At 38.2% G+C, this 21,730-nt stretch overlaps 1 protein-coding gene and 1 long non-coding RNA gene across 2 annotated transcripts in view; one reads left to right on the top strand and one right to left on the bottom strand.

Moving 5' to 3' along the window:
* The window catches only part of drd2a (dopamine receptor D2a), a 49,968-nt gene extending 44,570 nt beyond the window's left edge, over positions 1-5,398 (top strand). Inside the window, exons 5-8 of the mRNA XM_031297026.2 lie at positions 1,642-1,850; positions 2,510-2,596; positions 2,894-3,284; positions 3,865-5,398. Of these exons, the coding sequence (XP_031152886.1) occupies positions 1,642-1,850; positions 2,510-2,596; positions 2,894-3,284; positions 3,865-4,061 (884 nt within the window). The 3' untranslated portion in view covers positions 4,062-5,398. The remainder of the gene's footprint in view (positions 1-1,641; positions 1,851-2,509; positions 2,597-2,893; positions 3,285-3,864) is intronic.
* On the bottom strand, positions 200-19,923 carry LOC116047967. The gene is made up of 4 exons (XR_004104526.2): positions 19,739-19,923; positions 17,250-17,254; positions 1,003-1,006; positions 200-210 (listed from the first exon to the last, which is right to left on the bottom strand). It is a non-coding gene; the product is annotated as an uncharacterized LOC116047967 (long non-coding RNA).
* Between the last annotated feature and the right edge of the window lie 1,807 nt (positions 19,924-21,730).

Genomic DNA, 21,730 nt, shown 5'->3' with positions numbered 1-21,730 from the left:
TTCATACTGACACAACTTCTTTAAGCGAGCCATAGCCCTTTAGGTTATTCCACAGAACAGAGGTTTTTACAGACGATTACAGTTAAAGAGTGTTCCGATTAAAAAGCTTCTCAGACGTGTTGCTGATCAGCTCCTATGGCTCAATTCCTGTCTCTTTGAAGCTCCACTCATCCCTTTGAGTGCATTGATGTAACAACATTTCTGCCGGAACTCAGATGTGTGAATTTGTGAGCCCCACAAACGCTTTCAAGTGAGTAGTGGCTGCAGAGACCACCAGCAGGAACCACTGAAACGGAAGCAATTAAGATCTGTTTTTAAGCTTTCGCAACTTATGTTTAAAATATTTTTGTAGTTTTTTTAACTGTGGATGGAAAGCAAGTATGTCAGACGTGTCTGTTGATCATTTCAAACACATTATCACAACCTCAGATTTGTGTCATAAATGGAATGCCTTGTACAGTATATTGTGCTTTTACCCAAAGCGCTTTACAATGGGCCTCTCATTCACCCACACACTAACACTCTCACACACACAGTCGCAAGTTTGTGTGCGTGCCATCTGAGGCAGTTGGGGTTCAGGGACAGTTCAACATGTAGACAGGTGTTTAAAATTAAAGAGGTATTTAGTATGTTTTGTCCATAAAAGGGATGGCTTGGCAGAAAGCGATTAAAGAAATAATTATCAAATTTGAAGCAACACATGCCGATATATGCTGATGGCTCAAGCTCCAAAAACACTGTATCCTCGATTTCCAGTAATGTCCACTTCTATCAAACTGAACAGGGTTATTTCCTGTAAAAGGGCTATTATTTCCTGCGAGAGATACAGAAGATAAACTGTTCTCACAGGCTGAGTACGAGTCCTCCTCACAAGTTAACAGAATTTCATATGTGAAATCGGACTGCTCCTTTAATAGACAACCTGCTCTACCTCCTGAGCCACAGCCACCCTGAAGTGTGAAGATAACAAGTTGTTACTGTGACACCTACAGTATCTATGACGACTCTGGTGTTATCTAAACCTGTGTGGCAACAATTGTCTAATCTTAAGTTAACGTGTGTGTGTGTGTGTGTGTGTGTGTGTGTGTGTGTGTGTGTGTGTGTGTGTGTGTGTGTGTGTGTGTGTGTGTGTGTGTGTGTGTGATGTAGCTCAGGGCAAATTTGGCTTGCTTTAAAAGTAAATCAGTGAAATCTAAAATTAAAGGCAACCAGTGCAGGAAATCTCAAATTGGGGTGATATGATCTCCACATTTGGCACCTGATAGAAGCCCTGTGGCAGCCTCCTGGATCAGCTATAAGGCAGTTCTGAGTGAGGTTGGTTGGAATTACTGTAAAAGGATTACAATGGTCTAAGCGAATAAGAAGGAGGAGGCAAAAGAAAAAATTGTGAATGAGCTCCAGGTGGGGGGAGTATAGGAGTTGTTACATTGTTGGATGAATTTTAAAATCAAATTAAAATCAAAAAGCAACCTTTGGTTTGTAGTAGAAGAAGTGAAATCGAAACAAAGTTCCCCATTTTATTGTAGAACATTTTCCAAGAGGCGCAGCAACATAAAGAAAGCTACATAAAAAAACGATTTTAGTTGGGAACATAAAGCAGTCTGAGGCCTTTATTCATTCACCCTGTGCTTATCTCCACAGCTACTCGTGATGAGTCTCTCTGTGTGATCGCCAATCCGGCCTTTGTGGTATACTCCTCCATCGTGTCCTTCTATGTTCCCTTCATCATCACTCTGCTGGTTTATGTGCAAATTTATGTGGTCCTGAGGAAGCGCAGAAAACGTGTAAACACCAAACCGAAGCAGCGTGTCTGTCAGGATCCTGACCCTGATGTGGCCACTTCGCTGAAGGTGAGCTTACAATATGGCTGCTGTTTACTACTAACGCTTTTCAGCTTCAAAATGAAACTGAGATTGATTTACAACTTTAATTATACCATATACCATAGCTCTGTGTTTCTGAACATTTTAGAATCATGTCTTTTTCAATAAGTTTGAAAAAAAGCAGTGTGCCCTTTGAGTTCATCTGTTTCTTTATGAAACTGCAATCAATCATTTTCTCAACCCAGTTATACTTGGGTTAACTAAATGGTTTTATGGATGGGCTTTGCATTACATAACAACATAACGTAAAGGGGAAAACCAAGACAAGAAGAGAATTGATTTTTCTTTTGGAAAAACAGTGGACAACATTCAAGGCAAGAGATTTAAAGGTCAAGGCTCAGCTACACCTAAGGCATTTTGAGTGCCCCCCAACCCCCCACCACCACCTGTATGTAAATTAAATACTCTATAACTGGTTCCATCCAGGAGACCAAGTTTAATCTTACTGTAATGTTACATTTACACACTGCAGATCAGATTTTTGCTAAACAGTCTTTCTGTACCAGAGCTCGATGTAGCCTCATTTAACCCAGTAGGCTGTGGGACCTGTGCTTAGACAGCCCTTTTGTCAGTTATGCATTGACATTGTATCCTCTCCTTGCATGACATAGCTGTTTTCATTTCAGGATAAGTGCACTCATCCAGAGGATGTGAGGTTGTGCACCATGATTGTTAAATCTAATGGGAGTTTTCCTGCCAACAAGAAGAAAGTGGTGTGTGCTCTTTTTTTGTTCCACTTTTTTTCTAAAAAGTTTAATTGTTGGAAAAATATTTGTTTTGCCTGCAAAATATTTAGCAAGGTGTCACCTTTAAGTTTTTCACCATTCCAAATATAGCTTGAAAAGGCACCTTTCTGCTTCTGTGAGCACAGCAAAACTAAATTAAAGGCTGAAAGTGTGATCTTTTCTTATGTGTTTATTGCCTGTTATTTTAAATGTCACCTATTGCTACTAAACTAAAAATTGGCCATCTGAATCCATGTTTTTTTTGCTCATCCTGACCTTGCTTAGATATTCATCAAAGATGTAGTCAATGAGGGGGAAGATCTGGAGCTGGATGAGCTGAACAACAGTGGCAGCAGCCAGAAACAGAAACAGCAACCACAGTGTGCTCTTGGAGACACTCCGGCCACCAGCCACCAGCTTTTGATGCCTAACAAGGCCAACGCTAGCCCCTGCACCTCCACACCTCCCACACCCCCTCAGGAGCGCCAGAAAGCCGAAAAGAACGGCGATCCTACCAAGGAGGCCCCGGGGGATCCAGCACCCATTGTGGCCAAAGCCTTCCAGACACAGGCCTTACCTAATGGCAAAACTCAGACCTCTGTGAAAACCATGAGCAAGAGAAAGATCTCCCAGCAGAAGGAGAAAAAGGCCACTCAGATGTTAGCCATCGTCCTTGGTAAGTTGGTTTAATTGTTATAGATGTTTTATTCATTTCACATTTGGTATACATAATTTACAATCAGTAGTATTAAAAATTAAAGTTTAATGTAATATGCACATCGAAGTGGAACTGACACTGTGTGAAATGAAGCATTTCCACAACCAAATAACTATGTTTTTGTTATCAGCTTCACACATGCAAAAACATGCAGTGATTACAACATGAAACCAGCGGGGGTACTGTTCAAACGCATCAAGACTAATATTGGTTTCTCTTCTAATTTACCATAAGCTAATCATGTAATGTACAATTTAGAAAGCATTTTTTTCTTTTGCACAAGCCCCCAGCCCTCTCTGGTTCTTGGCTGACTCTGCATGTGTTGTTATTTCCATTTCAGTGTTTTTTTGGTAAGACCTAAAACAGAGCTTGAAGACAAGATGGGGAATGATGCAACGAAAAGAAATCGTTCTGATACTTGCATTTTAGAGTCCAGCTCCATTTTTACCCATACCTGGGTGATGAATAAGAGACGGCTTCTTCTTCAATTTTCTGACGCTCTCTTTCTAATATTCCCATTTTTCTTGTATCTCTTCAGGTGTATTCATCATATGCTGGCTGCCGTTTTTCATTACACATATCTTGAACACCCACTGCACAAAATGCAAGGTTCCTGCTGAGATGTATAATGCTTTCACTTGGCTGGGCTACGTGAATAGTGCTGTAAATCCCATTATATACACCACCTTTAATGTCGAGTTCAGAAAGGCATTCATTAAGATCTTGCACTGCTAAACTGCAGCATAACTTGTCTGATCAGACTGAGGGAAGAGCGATGAATAAAAGCATCTCTTCTGGCGAATACCTCATCCTGTCAAGGAAAAGGCACCTTGCAAACTGCGATCTGCTTTTTAAAGTTATGGAGCTGAGTGACTGAAAAACTGAAGTGTCTTATTGAAAGGCATGTTGGCTCTACAGTACATGTGAATTGTTTGTGGAGTCCTGTTCTCCAAATCACTGAATGTAAAACAAGAAATGTCTGTAACAATGACCTGTTTCATGGAGAAAAGGCAAATGTAACATTGTTCTCTAAAATCATTGTACTTGTCACATAAGGAGCCATCTGTGTATACCACACACATACAAGTTGCAAACTGCTATTTATTGTGTGTGTACTTTGTGTTTTCATGGTGGAAATTTTCTACAAATCTTATAGATATCAAGTCAGTGTTCATTGCAGTGTTAAAACTGATATGTGAGCTCTTAATCTTAAAACCTATTACTGATTAGAATGTGTTAAAGACAAGAGACAATTTACTTGCTGTATGATGTGGCTATACCAATATCCACAGATTTGCAATTTTATAAATTGAAAAATCACATATTATTATTATTATTATTATTATTATTATTATTATTATTATTATTGTGATTATTATTTGCTGGACATAGTTTTCTTAAAACATTAACTGTGATTATACGCCTGCAAGGAAATGTGATGCATGCTACACTGCTCCTCTACTTGACTTCTCATGAAATGTATGTTTAACATAACATTACAAAAGATTTCCAATAAATGAAGTTCTGAGACAATGTTAAGTGCCACATGAATATCAGTATTTGCCGTGTGTATACAGATACACTCATAAATGTATTGACATTACTCAGCAGCCTCTCTTTTTCTCCCAGGTATGGTTTTCAGTTTGAGTAATGTTGTTTACTGGAAGTAACTCTGAGCACTGCTGCAGTGGAGTTGTTCCGTGGCAAACTAATGACCGGTACGTGGACTTTGCAGCTTCGAGGTATAATCATGTGGATGTGTGCAACCCCTGAAGCAGCTCCCCGGGGGCCTTTGCTGAGTAAGAATGAGGTGAACTTGGCAAAACTGAAATAATAGATACAGCAATTACATCTGTGTGTTGTTTTGGCTGAAAAATCCTACATTTCATTTCAATTGTCAGGCGCTGTAGTCCAAAAGACAAGAAAATAAACTCTGCAAAAAAGTGTTTTTTTTATGATGGAATATGTGTGGGAATCTGTGTAAAACACATGTTTCTTGTCCAGATGCTGGGTCCAAAAAGTGTATGGTGATTTCTGCTTTCCAAAGACTCGCAACAATGTGGAATTCATAACATTTTTTTTTTTTTTATTACATTTCAAAAAAGTACAACATTTTGAGGCCAAATTGGCTCTTCCATCAGCTACAGAGGTATCAAACTGACTCAGGTGTGTGTCATTAAATAGTCCCAGGCCCTCCCATGAGAAGTGTGATACATGCTGGTGAGTTACACCTTGGAAGCCCATGCTGTCTAAATCACCCTTAATTGAATTGATATTTGTGTTTGTCTTTATTCCTTTGATTGTTCCTTTAGTGATTTACTTTGTGATTTTGTATATATTTGTGTGATTATTTGAATTAATTCCTTGATAATATTTTGTATTGCTGCTTTTGTGATAAATTACCTATATGTACACAATGTTATGTTAGCTTACATAGCACTGGTCCTGGGATTGTAGCCATACCCATGGGAGGAACTGAGACTATTTCTTCAGTGACACACACCTGAGTCAGTTAGATACATCTGTGACTGATGAAGACCCAATTTAGGCTCAAAACTTTGTACTTTTTCTTAACGTAATAAAGTTCAAATTATTTTAATGGAAGCATTCAACAGTGTTATTATGTGTTATTTTACATTGTTATATAAATACATACAGTGTTATTATAAAAGTTATATGGAAACACAATATTAGAAAAAGATAATGTAATGGAGAAAAAAAATCTAAATTGACAAAAGGAAATAAACATTTCAAAATAAAACCTTACAGTCTATGTTGCATGCCTGCATGTAGACTAGCGGCGTCAGAATACAGTTGATGGACATCCCCATGTCTTGGACAGGGAGGGATGGTGTAATGTGAATTTCAGTCTTTCATGAGTTTACCTCACTGATACTTTATCGCTCAAGTGAAACATCAGTCTTTGTGATGACCAAAGTCAGACCAAAGACAGCCTAGCATTGCATCATTTTCAGAAAAAAAAAATCATCATTACAACAAGCTAACATGAAGGGCAAGAGCCAGCAGCAACAACAACAAGAACATGATATTGAATTCCCTGTAAAGCTGTTAGCAATCACTGATTTCAACCCCAGTGACAAAGGTAACAGAATGAAAAAAAGTTCTCACTTTTCAAAGCAATTCATCACTCATGGTGAGTGCTGCTGCTGCTGCTGCTGCTGGCAGATGACTCTCAGGAAATGCAGAGTTCTCCTCTTTCTGTTGGGATGCTGTGTTTGAATCAAAATAAGCTAAATTGTTTTACATTGATGAATGGATGTAAAGTCTAACTCAGAAGCAGTTGCATTTTCTGTACTTGTGTACCATACCCACCAGTAACAATGTAAATGGAATTAAAGCCGTTGTAAATTCCTGATTGCAGCAAGTTTAAAATCTCTTTTAATCTGCTTTTTTCTTAGTCTAACAACAGCAGAATCAGTAGAGAGGATATGTTTTCCCTTCAGGCAGCGGCTGACTGATGTGATGTACTTGGTGACACAGAACTTGCACCATCTACTAGGACATTTGAATTCTATTTTGCCCCCTGGCAAACATTACAGCAAAGTTGGTACAGAGGAGCCAGGATACAGTTTTTTTGATGACAAAGAATAAAACAATAATTTCTATTAACACAGCCAATGAAAGGCAATGCTGTGCCTCATATTTCACTATAGGTGTTCCCACTGGGACACCAGGAGGTTTATATAGAAATATTTGTGTGTACAAAGCATGTCCTATTGTACTATTCAGTCACATGCAATCTTTTTACGGATTGGTTTAAGTGTCTGCTTTACTGCACTGTAAACCCGAATAAGTTACCAGAACTCAAAAAATGTGAGGCAATCAGTTGCCACAATTTTTTTAAGTTGATTAACTTAAAAGTCAAAATTTTCCAGAACTTAAAAGGTTGGATGAATTGCTACATGTACCTTTTGATAACAGTTAAATTAAAAGTGCTTATTTAACTCAACTCAAATATTTGCAGTTAATATGACTTACAGTTTTCTGTTAAGGCAGCTCAATTATTTTCAGTTATTATGACTTAAAGTTTTGAGTTTACAAACCACAGGAATAAGTTCACAGAACTTTAAAAAAATAAGTACACAACCACACCAGTTTATGTTAACCAAACTCAATGTTTATTAGTTTGTGTTGTCATTGTTTTAAGTACACATTAGTCAAATATGTTGAGTTTGTTTACTTAAAAACATGTGACTCAAAACTTAAAAATTTTGTGGCAACTGATTGCCTCACTTACATTAAGTTTACCTAACTTAATATATCTAAAAGTCATGAAAGTCCGCTTTTGAACAGTTAAATTTAAAATTAAATACAAAAATAAATAAACATTTATAAATTAAAATAAATAGAATAAAAAAATAATTTTAAAATATACTTAAATAAATTGTATATAAATAAATAAATACATTTGAGAGATTTTTAAGAAGAAAAACTTCTAGCCTTCCAAATGTGTTCCTGGTCACTTAAGGAACACACCGACTTATTGGGATTTTAGCTTATTCCCCATATCCCCCAGAGTTAGATAAGTCCATACATACCCTTCTCATCTCCGTGCGTGTCTGACGCACCCACTTCTAGCTGCTGAGAAACAGCCATCTTCTAACCGTATACATACTGACAACTATTCTCAGAAAGGGTGAAGCACTGATACTTCTGCTACTTGGGCAGAGTGATTTGCACCTGAGAAGCCCCGTGGTGAGGAGCAGAGAGTTCGCCTGGAGTTCTGCAAGCAAATCACTCCACCCAAGTAGCAGTGCTTTGCCTTCTGAGAATATAGTTCCCAGTTTGTATACGGTTAGAAGATGGCTGTGTCTCATGTGACCTTGTTATTCGTACACGCTGTGACTATACAAATCACAACATGTAAATAGGAAAATGTTGGCGTTATTTTGTCACTTATTAGGAGCATAGATGGAGCCGGTTACCTCCAGGATCTGTGCTAAGCTAGGCGTGGGTGCATCAGACAGAGTTACGACACGCACGGAGATGAGAAGGGTATGTATGGACTTATCGAACTCTGGGGGATACGGGGAATAAGCCCCAATAAGTAGGCGTGTTGCTTTAAGGCCCTAGGAAATAAATATGTATCACAAATTTCTGATATTGACCAGACAACTAATCAGATAGTCAGGAAAATAATCGGAGTAATCAAAAACAATAATAAATAATACCAAAATGAAATTATTGTTTGCTACAGCTATAAAAGAAAAAAAACACTGCTTTTGGCTTCCTGGTTAATTCCTGAGTAAGGCAACAGGGCAGCAATTTGGGTGAAATTTCAAAAATTCTATAGACTGTTTAAGAACATTTTCACTTAAAACTCTAAAATGTAAATGTTTTACATAACCAGTATCAAATGCACAGTGAAATGTGGGTCATCTTGTGCAGCCCACAATGGTTAAGAAAAACATTAAAACATACAAAACATTAGCGTTACTTTTGCATTATATTAATGAGAACAAAGGCATATTGTGTAGTTTGGGCCTATTGGCTGAACACCTGCAAAGTAGTGCAGTAACTTTTTGAGGCATTATTTAGACAAAAGGAGATAACTTTGAACTAGCCTTTTATAATGCTTTACCCTGCAGCCTTTTTTCAGATGAGTTTCTACATCATTAAGCCATTCTTGAGGGTCTGCAACCTTGGTGGTAGTTTACCACTTTCTAACCTGTTCACATCTTTAATGCAATCAGACAAATGGCAAACATAAAGTGGACTAAGTGCAAAATTCACAAAGCTCATTTGAATCATTGAACCTGTTCAATGTTCCACTGGGTCAACCTATGAAATGTGTAAAAATCTATTTACCTGTTCATCATTGATTTTTTTTTAATTTTAGCCAGAGCATCTGCTGTCTTCCCAGTTTTTGATGCCTTCTGTCTGAATAAGGTCATCGGTTGAGGAAGATGGCGGTCAAGCTCAGCATAGCATGTGTTGGGCAGGTTCTGATTTGTAATCCGCTGGAACTCTGCATACAACTGCATAGAAATAACAGCAGGAGGAGAACACTTAAAAAAAACAGTCAAATTTGAAGAATCTAACACATATTTATAAAGCAAAAATATTGGCCAAATGAGTAAGAATCACAATTTTCACTTTAAAAGAGAGAGCTGATCCATATTACCTCAGACTCTATTTTGAGACCAGGCCAGAGGTCCATGAGCTCGTTCACTGGTGGGCAGGATATCACTATGGTCTGTCGGCATAGGGGAAATGTGGTCTCCACCATCTTTCTTCAACAATATTTGCAAGCAAATACAAAGTAAAATATGATCTGTTCAGTGCCAAAGGTTAAATATCAATTAGGAAGATGATATTCGTGAACAGAAGACATTCATGAACTGTTGACTTGAATACGGCAAAAAGCATTATTTTGATCAAACAGGCAAGTAGAATAAACAAATGATATGTGTATGTGGGAGTGTGTATGATTTAGGGTTACCACACTAAAACATTGTCTGAAAAAAAAACCCAATTTAAGTTACTGGTATTTAGAGGTGTGTGTGTGTGTGTGTGTGTGTCATTGGATTACCTGGTATCTTTATCACATCTCCAGTTATCTTCCTTAACTTTTTGAAACTGGAACAGAGAGATGCAAAGGCATAAACTGATCTGAAACTGAACAAGTAAAAGCATTCAAAGAGTGTCGAATTATAAATACTTATAAATGTTCCCTGTTAATGATCTTTTCATTTGATCCCTAAAGTGTGAAGTTACTAAAGCCATCAAGCAAAATTAACATTACTGTAAAGAAAAGCAGCAGCACTTGAACCTTACTGCATGCTTAATCAACAATAATGCCATTTCTACAAACTAAAGCTTTACTGTTAAGGGTTTTTACTTTATTCATCTTTGTCATGAAAAGCAGCTTGCCTCCAGCAGGGTCGTTTGTTTTAAAACCAACGCAACACAAGTGGGCGAGCACGGGCAGTTGACTCGTGTTCTGTTAACAGCAATCTCCGTGTCTCAGACAGTCTGCTCACACAGAATTTAAAACGAGCGTCCCTAGAAGCTACAGGGAGCGCGGACTTGCAGTGTAGGAACTCAGTTTGACTCATTATGCTCGTTTATGCTCTTTTAATATGATATTGGACCTTAGCGGTGCACTATTGAAAGTTTCCATCAACAAAAAACTAACTATCGCATATGAGGTGTCTGTTAGTGCTTCTACTAACAACTCATTTTCTAACACCACCTTTAAGCGGGGAATGAGCGTGTGATTACTAGATTCATCCGTCGTAAAATTCTTCAGTGAGTCTGGTAGTGGTAGGTCGCTAGCTGTGCTGCTGGAGTGTGTAACGTTAGTGGTCACGCTAATTAGCTAGCTAGCTAGCTAGCTCTTTAGCAGCTAACCTATATCTGACAAGTTGCCAATCCCTACAAGACTTCCGTGATAAGCAAGTGAAGGGCGGGGGCTTGGAGAAGTTCTACACTCTCTGAGACAAACGCATGTAAAAATGTATAATGTATAAAAGAAGTAAAAGTGAATGAATATTAACATTCAAAACTTACAGTAAGTCCAGTGAGGCTGATTGCTGCTGCTTAGGTAGTAACTTCTGCAAGCCTACTGTCTGTTGCTTCCCGCCTTGCTGCGTTGTTCAAACTTTTCTTCTTCTGTTTTTTTCCAAAGAGCGGTAAGGAAGGTAGTATGCATATTAGCACCACCTTCTGCTTCGCAGGTTGAATCAGAGATTAACTCGGCATAAAAAATGATCCCTGCAGCTGCTCAACACTTAAATAAAAATAAAAAATATATAAGCAACATTAAATTGATGACAATAAAAATGCAAAAAATAAATACATTTTGTCCTCCACTAATGTCTAATGCATTTCAGACCATTTGCCTCAATCAAATTGTTACTGTTTTAAAAATACAAAAAATAAATAAAATAAATACATGTTGTCTTCCACTAATGTCTAATGCATTTCAGACCATTTGCTGATTGCAATTTATTTATTATGATCAATTTTACTTATTTGGTGAAGCACTTTGAGATTTTATTGTATTTTAACATGTGCTATATAAATTAAGTTTTTTTTTTAAATAACCCCTATTTGAAACAATAGAAATAACAGGACTTTATCATTCTTAGTATGTAATTACTTAATTCTATTAAGTTGCACTTAAGTTATGTTTTTAAGTTATGCTTACTTATACACAAAATAGTTCCATTTAATCAAAAATTATTAGTTAACAATACTCAAAAATGAAGAACATGTTATACCAACTTGACAAAATTAAGTTAGTATAACTTTTTCTAAAATTTTGAGTATACCCCACTTAATCTATTTAATTACTTTGAACATTCGGGTTTACAGTGTGGCACAGATCCATATATGATCCATATGTATTCTCTCTGCCATATATGGATCACGCATAGACCTGTACACGTGGTATTCCCATATAGAAATCCTTAGGGGGAATTTCCCACACCAACGTACTGGACCAGCACCAATCATGTCTGGCACATCCTTGGCACTTTTCCCATCCTTATACAGTGATAGCTACTGAATCATTTTAATTAGCAGCTGTACTGTTTAACAATTGGTAAGTACAATTATTTATGAATATCTTGGCTTGTCAGTTATCAGTTAAGCCTAAATCAATCATACAGTACATCCATAAAGCTATACAGCCTTAAAGCACTCAATGTCATTATTTTTTTTAATCAATTAATTAATTAATTAATTATAAATAAGTAATAATTTACACAGTAAATGCAAGAATCACACACTGTAATGAACAGGCAAGAAGACAAATACACATGGTCACAAATATAGAAAACTGTTAAGTGATTATTCGTTTTTGTCAGTCTTTAAACTGCTGTGGTTTTGATCCCTCTTTCATCATTGTTGCAGCGGGGCATCTCCCTGTTTCGGATTTCTCCATTGTTCTGTCTGCACAAGAGATACAAAGAGAAAATGGAAGGGTTACTTAATCGTCTGCCTTATTTTGAGCCATGGCTAACTTAATGATACATTTTGTTTGTGTTGTATGCTGCTGAGCTGTTCAATTTAATTAATTGATTCAATCTGAAAAATGGCAAACAAAGGGAACTGTCAGGATTTTGTTTTTTTGTTTAATGTGAGTATTATGAAAGGAAAATGACAGTGGGTTTTCCTGTTTTCGTCGTAAAGGGGGTAATCTTCTAAATAAGAAAACCAAGAATCAAGTCTTATAGGCCTATGTTTTGTGGATTTTTGCATTTCTTCCCTTTGTAAGTGTGTAGTAAGTTATGAAAGCTGAGAAGCCATTCCCCTCATGGGAGTACACATTGCACAAAGAGAAAACTGTCAGATTTTAATGGTTTCTGAAGGGAATTACTGTTGAAGACAGAGACTGACCTTGACTGTTGGGTTCACCTGTGATGACAGATGGCCTGTTGCCTGTGTTAGAAGCATATATTCATTGTAAGACCTAACAGAAATATCCTGACTTGTAGGCTAAGCATTGTAATCATAGGTTTTCTGCTTGTGTTGTTTTTTTTGGTAATATAATCAAGTACAATTATTTTTTTAACATGCAACACTGCCCCACCTATAAGCTTTTGACTTTGCATCTAAGGCACAGTTCGCACATACATGGATATTTTTCTTCTTTCATGGTTTTTCATAGAAAAAGCAGTTTTTAAAAACCTGTGTATGTGTCGACTTTAGTCAAATACTACCATTGCTATGACTGCTACATGTATGAGAACCACTAGTGGTGTGAAGTCATTAGTGTTGCTAGGGGAAGCTTTAGCTGCAGGACTTTTTGTGTTTACCCCACTTGAAAGCATAATTGGATAACATATTTGGAGCATCTATTGCCTTCATTTACATAAACGAACTCAGTATTACCATTGTTGCAGTATGATTTATGTTTTTATACTGTGTTGCTATTAGTAAAGCACTTGGTTGGTCTGCCCACACTAATTATCAGGGAGCTGAAATGGCATTTGAAGAAGCCCCTTTTGAAGCGCGGCAGCCCCTGCACTTTTCTCATCATTCAAGCGCCAATAAGACACTCACACTCCTCTGAACAGCTCTTATTGTGACCTTTTTGAAAAATGTGTTTCTTGCAGTAGCTATCCAACAGCTTGAACAACCTACCAGTATTTGCAATTATTAGATAATTTGCATTCATTTGGATGTTGAATGAAATGCCTGTTAAAAGTGATTATGCTCTCCCTTGTCACAACTCTTGAGTACGCAATTATTGCTTTGAATGTGGCATTAATCCCATGATTCTCACACATATTATTTTTTTTACTTTCTCCACTAAACGATGATGGATATAACAGAGTTTAAATGATAACAGAGATGAAAGAACTAATAGGCAGAGGGAGCTTGGGACAGTTTTTAATTTGACTTGTTTGTACTTCAGTGAATGTTGTTTCCTAGCAATAATGGCTGAGATGAGATAAATAAAAGAAATAATAAAGGGAGAAGAAAGTGAAATTAAATGTGAATTATCTTGATCCAAATGTATTACCAAGTTTAAGTATGTACCACCTTAATTAAAATGAATTTCTTAATGGATGTATGATTTCCTGGTCGATGTACTTTCCAAATTCTTCACAAAGGTGTTTGTCAAGATGAATGGTAATTGTGATTTGCCTGTTTATCTGCATTCACACTGAGATGCAATTATGGAGGAAACAGTCCCTCTTCCACAGTGGCACCAGCAAATCAATTGCATGCTAAAGGCAAGTTAAAAGTGTCAAACAAGAACACAATGAAGCTTCAAAAGTGGAAGTCATTTCATCTCAAAGAAAATAAGAAATTGTGAGACAAGAACATTTTTGTGATGGATATGATTGGATCGATTGGATATGCCTCACGTCTGGTTTCTTCTCTAATTCTGCAAACTTGGCTTAATATGCAAGACAGTATAAGGTTGAAAGCAGATGACTAAAGTGAAGTGCAGCATGCTGAGCTTTTCAACTCAGCCCCCTTTCACTTCCCCCCTGTCTCTAACCAACTCATTCCACCTGGCTCTTGTCTACTGTGGAGGTTTGTGAAGATGGGTCCAAGTCATTAGTAATCATGTATCCCCCTAGGCAGAGCATCTATCTAAATCTTAACACAATCTATCAAATCAGAAGCCTGGGATTGGTATACGAGCAGTGGGCTGTGTTGATAATTGTGCTGGGGGTGAACGTGAGAGATTGGAGAGCTCTCTTGGTGCAGTCATAATCACATCCTTTGCAAGATGAGTCCTTCTCACACTCTCTCTCTCTCTCTCTCTCTCTCTCTCTCTCTCTCTCTCTCTCTCCACTTTGGCCTTGTTTAATGTGTTCCACTTTCTGCTTTTGCACACCGCTCCCCCATGCCCCAATCCATTCCTCTTTTCACTCCCTTCTACAATCAGAGACAGGAGAACCATTTCAGTGGTGCACCTGACCCACGCAAATAGAAAGACATCAGTTTTAGAAGCCCCCAAATCTGGGGCCCCTTCACAGACATTCTGCCTTCTCTGGACTTGGCTGACCGTGCTAGTGTGAGCCCTCCTGGACCGGCTTCAAATTAGCCCTCTGCAGGTTTGTCTTGTATGACTTCCTCATTGATGCACTTGTTGTGAGTAATGTGTAGATTTATATAGATATGTATGTATACAGATGGGTGTATGTATAAACTGTATATAGACTGTGTAGATCTATAAATGAAATGAAACTGAGAACCATACAAGGGATGAGGGTGGGGGGTGGGATGGGAAAAGTTTGTGTAATATTTGTGTTTTTGTTTTGTATTGATTTTATTTCCTTAGCTTTTTTCTTTTTTTCCTGTTATCTCTTCTGATGTTCAAAAATCAAAAATCATCATCCTTGTACTGAACTGTCTGTAGGGTTATACATTTGTGTATGTTCCTTTTGTAAAATATGATTTTCAATGTATCAAACTATAGATCCTTGCTACACACCATTAACATCTTGTAAGAGCTTCTGTTAATAAAAACAAATATATATATATATATATATATATATATATATATATATATATATATATATATATATATATATATAAGAAGCCCCACAAAAAAATACCTGGCAGGTGATCGGATAAACCATCTGTCTATCACATCCGCCCAATGTTGTTTTGAACGAACAGAATTTTCATGTGATATGTGATCCTGCGATTCTTGCGCAATCTCGTGATATCACGAAAATCCAGCTGCCATGCAAGGTCAAATATTTTGTGCGATTAGAGGAATTTAAGTAACCAAATAAAAATAAAAGCAATTAACAACTTTGGGGTTATAAGCCTCTTTTTTAACTTCCCTCCCAGCATCTTATGCACACAGTGGGTGCTTTAAAGGGCTTTAGCATGAGGTTTGAGAGCCTTCCGCTCTACAGTATGTCAGCTATCGACCCAAGAGACCACATCACATCCTTGCAACTGAGATACAGCTTGACAGTCATTAAGAGTGAGTGATTTGCCATGACACAACTGTCACCTAGTAATGTGTGGAAGTGACAACCTGATTCAAAAGAAAACAGAGAGATAAATATCTACACTGTGTCTAACTAAAGGTTTTAGCTTTTTTCCAATAGCATAATAACACCAGTCTCACTTTAATCTGCACTATTAAATGCATTTATGTCATTTTCTCTGATCCTGGCTTTCCAACTGGTGTGGAGTAGTCTGTAAGGGTTATAACAGATAACCTATTCTATATGTATTCCATTATAGTTTCTACCTTGCTGCAAGAATATCAAGGGGATTTCAGTGGCGCTTATGAAGGAAATTTGGCCCGATTTTAATGGAAATTTCAAAAGGATAACATATTATATTTGGGATTATAAATGAAGGTAAAATAGGAGGCCACAGTGCTATCAACACAGCTAAAAAAAAAAAAAAAAAAGCTATTATGTGCCATTACAGATTTAGTTTTATTAGAAGATTTAATTTTTTTGCAGTGTATAAAATTTTGCCATGGGGGATGATCGGTAAAACCCACAACAGTTATTGCATTCTGCTGTAGGAAACCTTAGATTTGCATATATTTATATGTATTTAAGGCTATGTTCAGCCTGAAAAACATTTCTTATTAAAATCTTAAGCTTAGCTAAATCATGCTGTGTCATCATAATTTATATATTTCAAATGCTGTCTCATCTCGTGCAGTGCAGTAAATTTGCGTGCCTGCGTGCATGCTGTTTGACATGCCTGCATGCCATTCCTTCCTCAATAATGCATACAGTAAGTGACTGAGGAGCCTGTTAAGAGTGACAGGAAGTGCGCAGCAGCAGCAGCAGCATTGACTGATGCTTTGAGGTTTGTTGATGAGAGGCTTGTGATGAAAACAATTGTCCAACATCTGCAAAAGGTTCAACGTAATCTTTCCTGAAGCCTGAAGGACAAGAGGTGGAGGCATGAGGAAATGAAACAGATACACATCTGAGTGGTCTTTGATTCACTGTTGGTTCAGTCCTCCTGATGACACACAATATTAATTTCTTTGTACCTTACTGAAAAGCTATAAACAATATGTCTTTGAAATCTCACTGCTGTGATTAAATATAATGATATAATTTCACAGTCATTGAACCTTAGTGCACAAGGCTGTGTTGTACATCTGCCCCTTAAAGAACAACATATCAATATATAAGAAAACATCTTCACAGTTGTACAGTAAATTAAGTAAATTTTCTTTGATGTAACTAAAGATTTGATAACTGAAGACTACAGCCCACAAGCCTAACACATGGAAGTACATCAGTGTTGCAGAGACTTTTATTTTAGTTGCAATGCCCAAGAGCATAAGGCCAATTAACAAACAAATAAGTTATAGAGAGAAAACACGTTTTATAGTAAACAGTTTTTTTTCTCCATTTCTGTGTAACCTCTTTTTACAACCGATTCATTACATTTTGATTACAGCCTTGAACACAGAACACAAACAACTAATGCATTACCAACCCGTTCTCACTCCCAACTTGTAAAATACGCTTTGTCAGTGTCTCTCAGTGTGAGATACCAACGCAAAAATCACCCTTTAGGGTCTGTATGGAACGCACCAGGCATAGCCGTAGCTCGACCGCAGCACTGTAAAATGCAACGGTAGTGAGTAGACCGAAAGTGCGGAAATCCACGTAAGGAGGTTGGTTGTGGTGGTGGTAGGGTCAACCAACACAGGACTTTCACCCAGGAGACCAGGGTTCATGTTCCGTTCTTGTAGCCTACTGTGTGTCACTGAAATGTAGATGTTGTAACACGACCCACAATCTTTTCCTAAACCTAACACCTAATTTCCACCAGGCACGTCTGCATTGCGTTCCGAGCGAGTCGCGTGCCCTTCAAGCAATCGCGGCCATTCAAGTCAGTTTTTGATAGTCCACCAGCTGCGCCACGGCGCCAAAGGAGACTTTTTGCGTCAGTAACAAACGCCAAAGGCACCTGACCAAGTGTCACTTTTTGACGCTGAGAGTGCTACAGTAAAATCAGCCATCAAATATTTAGCTTTGTCTGGCAAGAACAAAAACACACAATTACAAACCATTACAAAACAGCTAAACAATTGCTACTTTTAATTGTTCGCAAATGACACTTTTAAAAATCACTCAAATGACTGCTCAGGATTATGGCTGCTAATGGAGTGCTAGCCCAACAGCTATATTATATTGTATAAATGTAGCACCCTGCTAAATTTGTTTATATATTGTTCTTGGATTTGCTTTTCTGTTAACAAAATATATGGGCTGGTTCAATTATGCCTGGTATATAATAACTTTTGCAATTTGCATAAACATAGAGAAACATAGTTTTGTGAGATAATGAAATGTCCTCTGTTGTAAGTAGCCCTTGAACCTCTCAGGTGCTTTTCCTTTGTATTGGGTGCGTCAAATTTGTTACTAGCCAATCAGAGAGGAGTCTTGTAACCTACCGGATTCTTTTGAGAGGGCGGGACTTAACGTAATCAGAGAAACGCTAAGAGTTTGTTTTAAGTGCAGTATATCAGTTAAATCACTGTTCTTTGAAGTTAAGACCAGGGGATTTATGTCAGTGTGTGACCCTGCTGAAACAGGAGAGTAAACTGTAGCTGTTTCAATCGGTAACGGTAATGAAGTGTAGCTAACGCCATAGCCACATGTGGACGGTTGCTAATAAGCTTAGCTATTTTAACTATTGTCACTGCCCGATGTGAGTCGAGTGCAGATGTGAGTCGCGCATGCTCAGATTTAAACTGTTTACGGCATAACGTGTCATACTGAAATTTGTGAAATCTATAAAATAATAAACGTTTCTCTTTACATACAATAACAGAAGATGGTAATCATTTCAAAAACGTTGTAGCTATCTATGACTGTTTGATTGCTAACGTTAGCTCAAAACGCCATTAAGCGACAGCCTTTATTGTGTTTGACTGCTAACTTGTAGCCAGCAGCAGCAGTCATTAAAAAACGTTTTAGCTATCTATGATTGTTTGATTGCTAACGTTAGCTCATAGACTGTGCGTTAGCTCAAAAAGTCGTTAGCATCTTGTAGGCTACTTGTCGCAAAGTGACGCATGCGCGACTCACATCTGCACTCGACTCACATTGGGCAGTGACACCTATCACCCTCAGGAACCCACCAAGCTTGCCACCAAGTTTTTGAGTGAGTACATTGATAACGATAACGATATGGACTTTTATAGTTAGCTAAGCTTTAGTAAGCTCATTAGTCTGGATAGTGTACATCGGATGCTGCCACACGTGATGCTGCAGTAGATGCTTAGGACTTGGCCGACCGTTGGCAGAAAAGGCAGTTGGACTGATCAGTGTCCACAATCGGTCAAAAAAGTGCCTCGGAACACACCAAAGCGACGAGATGTCTCCATAACAGCAGGTGGCGCTAATCTGTATTGTCGCCCAAAAAATGAAAACCCGCAGCTGATTGGACGAACGCGTCACGTGGGTCTGGCTGCTGCTTCCGGATTTTGGATTTTTCAACCGGCCATTACTGCTGACTCATTCAGAACACGATCTCATATTGTACTAAAATAGTTCACCAAAACGTGTTTCTGAAAACATTTTAAGCGAGAAATAGGCCATGCAGTTGTTGAATCTGTCTTCATTTCAGATCGACAAAGTTCAGTTTAAAAGATTTTCGTCAGATTTTGAGAGGCTTAGTCACACTCATCCCGCTTGCCATTTCCGGGTGACTCCCGACTGCCCTGTCTCCAACTGAACACGTCAGGTCGGCCAAAATGAAGACCGACAGCTCCTCCGACGGACGACGGCACGGAACACACCGACCAGACTCGAGTCACTGACCTCGCCAGACTGTCCAATGGATGATTATCGGCCTGGTGTGTAACTGCCATTAGGCTCACAATAGTCTATATCAACGCCGTTCCACTTCCGCGATTGTTCAGGTGCCGCTGTATATTTCGCCGGATGTACCTCTTTTTAGGCCGGATGTCCCACACCTTCCGCTTCTTTGTGTTGCCATTCTAAACTCTGGTCGATTTATTAGGACTTTGGTTAACTGCACCTCAGATCTCTGCAGGGTTAATTGAAACAGCTAGCTAGGCTATCTGTCTAATCTGAGTTTTCTGTTGCACGACTGAAACAACTTTTGAACGTACACGTTCGACCAAAACAAGTTCCTTCTCGAGGCTATTTTGCAGAGGCACCGTCATTGTGTCCGGGGCTTAGAGCTGCCCAAGACGATGGTGATTGGTTTAAAGTAGGGCTGAACGATACATCGAATTTTCATCGTCATCGCGATATGAACTAGCGCGATGAACACATCGCAACAGACAGCCTGACACGATGAATAAGGGAAAACAGTTTACACACTGAGACGACGCGAAGCGTAATACGTCTCCATAGCAGCAGGCGGCGCTGCTCTGTATTGTTTCCATTAACAGTCTGATTATTTCACAGAAAATGAAAACCGGCAGCTGATTGGACGAACGCGTCACGTGGTTCTTTTTTCTCCGGAAATTCACAGCCAGACTGTCATGGCGTCTCGTTCAGAATACGATCTCATATTGGACTAAAATAGTTCACCGAAACGTGTTTCTGAAAACATTTTAAGCGAGAAATAGGCCATGCTGTTGCTGAATCTGTCTTCATTTCAGATCAACAAAGGTCAGTTTAAAAGATTTTCGTCGAACGTTAATTTCTTATAGTTATAATGCCTCATTTATGTGTAATTTGTTCAATAAAAGCATGTCAAACATTTTATTTCTTTATTCAGTGGGAATAGGCTATTCAATGTTTAGGTTCGCAAAGAACCTATTAAAGCACTAAGACATGGGAACAGTATAGCTAACATTCACATTTGAATATTTATCGCAAGTCATATCGTCATCGCAATATTAAACAATGTTATCGCACATCGCAGCTTTTCCTCATATCGTGCAGCCCTAGTTTAAAGAAATGTCAATAAACCAGAGTACATTTTTCTCCTATCCCAGAATGCTGTGTGGACTAGCCAGACCCTCCTCCGCAGCACTGTGGAGGAAGGTCTGGCAATGCGAGACTAGGCTCACAATGACAGTATATCTATATAATAAGCTAACTAGGCCTCTCTGTACCCTAATTAGAGTCATATGGCCAAATTGTTTTGCTACCGTAGACACATCCTGATTTTACAGTTTAGTACCCCTCACCAATTCATCTCTCATGCAGTGGATCTATCAGATTTAAAGGGGCACATGCTAATCCTGTAACCAATTAGAATTGAATGAGTGGGCTACATAAAGAGTTAAAAATTGCTTTTCACTTTAATTAGCTAATCCAGGGAATTTACATTCTTTGAACTACAAATAATTTTGAAGAAGGAAAAAGGAAAGAAAAGCTGAATCCATGCTTTTGGATTTATTACGGATCACTTATTATAAAAGTTCTAAAAAAGGAAGCATGATGCATGACAACCACATTTAGAGTTGATTTTTCTTACAGAGTGTCTTAGTAGAGATGGGACATGCAATCCTCCCAAGTGTGCTGCTAAGCTATGCAAAGTGCACTCATTCTATATGGTATTCAAATAGTGTAAAGTGTTGGGGGTTTCTGCTCTGTGCTAGGGAGATAGGAGTGAGATCCACCATTAATCATTTTTACAGGAACATGACAACACCAAGGAAAGGGAGCTGAGGGGATAATAAGAATACACTGAAGAAAACAAGGCCATTCGATGCATAGGTCAATAGCTTTGAGATTCTGCAGTGTAGGAATAGATTATGATTTTTAAAATCCTCCAGAAAATACTTTAGAATCAGTTTTTTTAAAGCCAAAGTGTGATCTTTCTTTGCATAGGTTACTTCTTCAAAGTGTGTATGTGATGAGAAAGTAAACGCTTCCACTCAGTAACCTCAACAGAGGTGAAAAGGAGCACTTGTCACATGCAGCAAGCAACAACCTTGGGGATTTAGAGAGACCGACCTGTGTTTTTTTTTCCACTGTCATATT

The sequence above is a fragment of the Sander lucioperca genome, chromosome 5 (assembly GCF_008315115.2).
Source record: "Sander lucioperca isolate FBNREF2018 chromosome 5, SLUC_FBN_1.2, whole genome shotgun sequence".
Taxonomy (NCBI): domain Eukaryota; kingdom Metazoa; phylum Chordata; class Actinopteri; order Perciformes; family Percidae; genus Sander; species Sander lucioperca.
The sequence above is the reverse complement of the archived record's forward strand: the minus strand, read 5'-3'. Positions and strand labels throughout refer to the sequence as shown.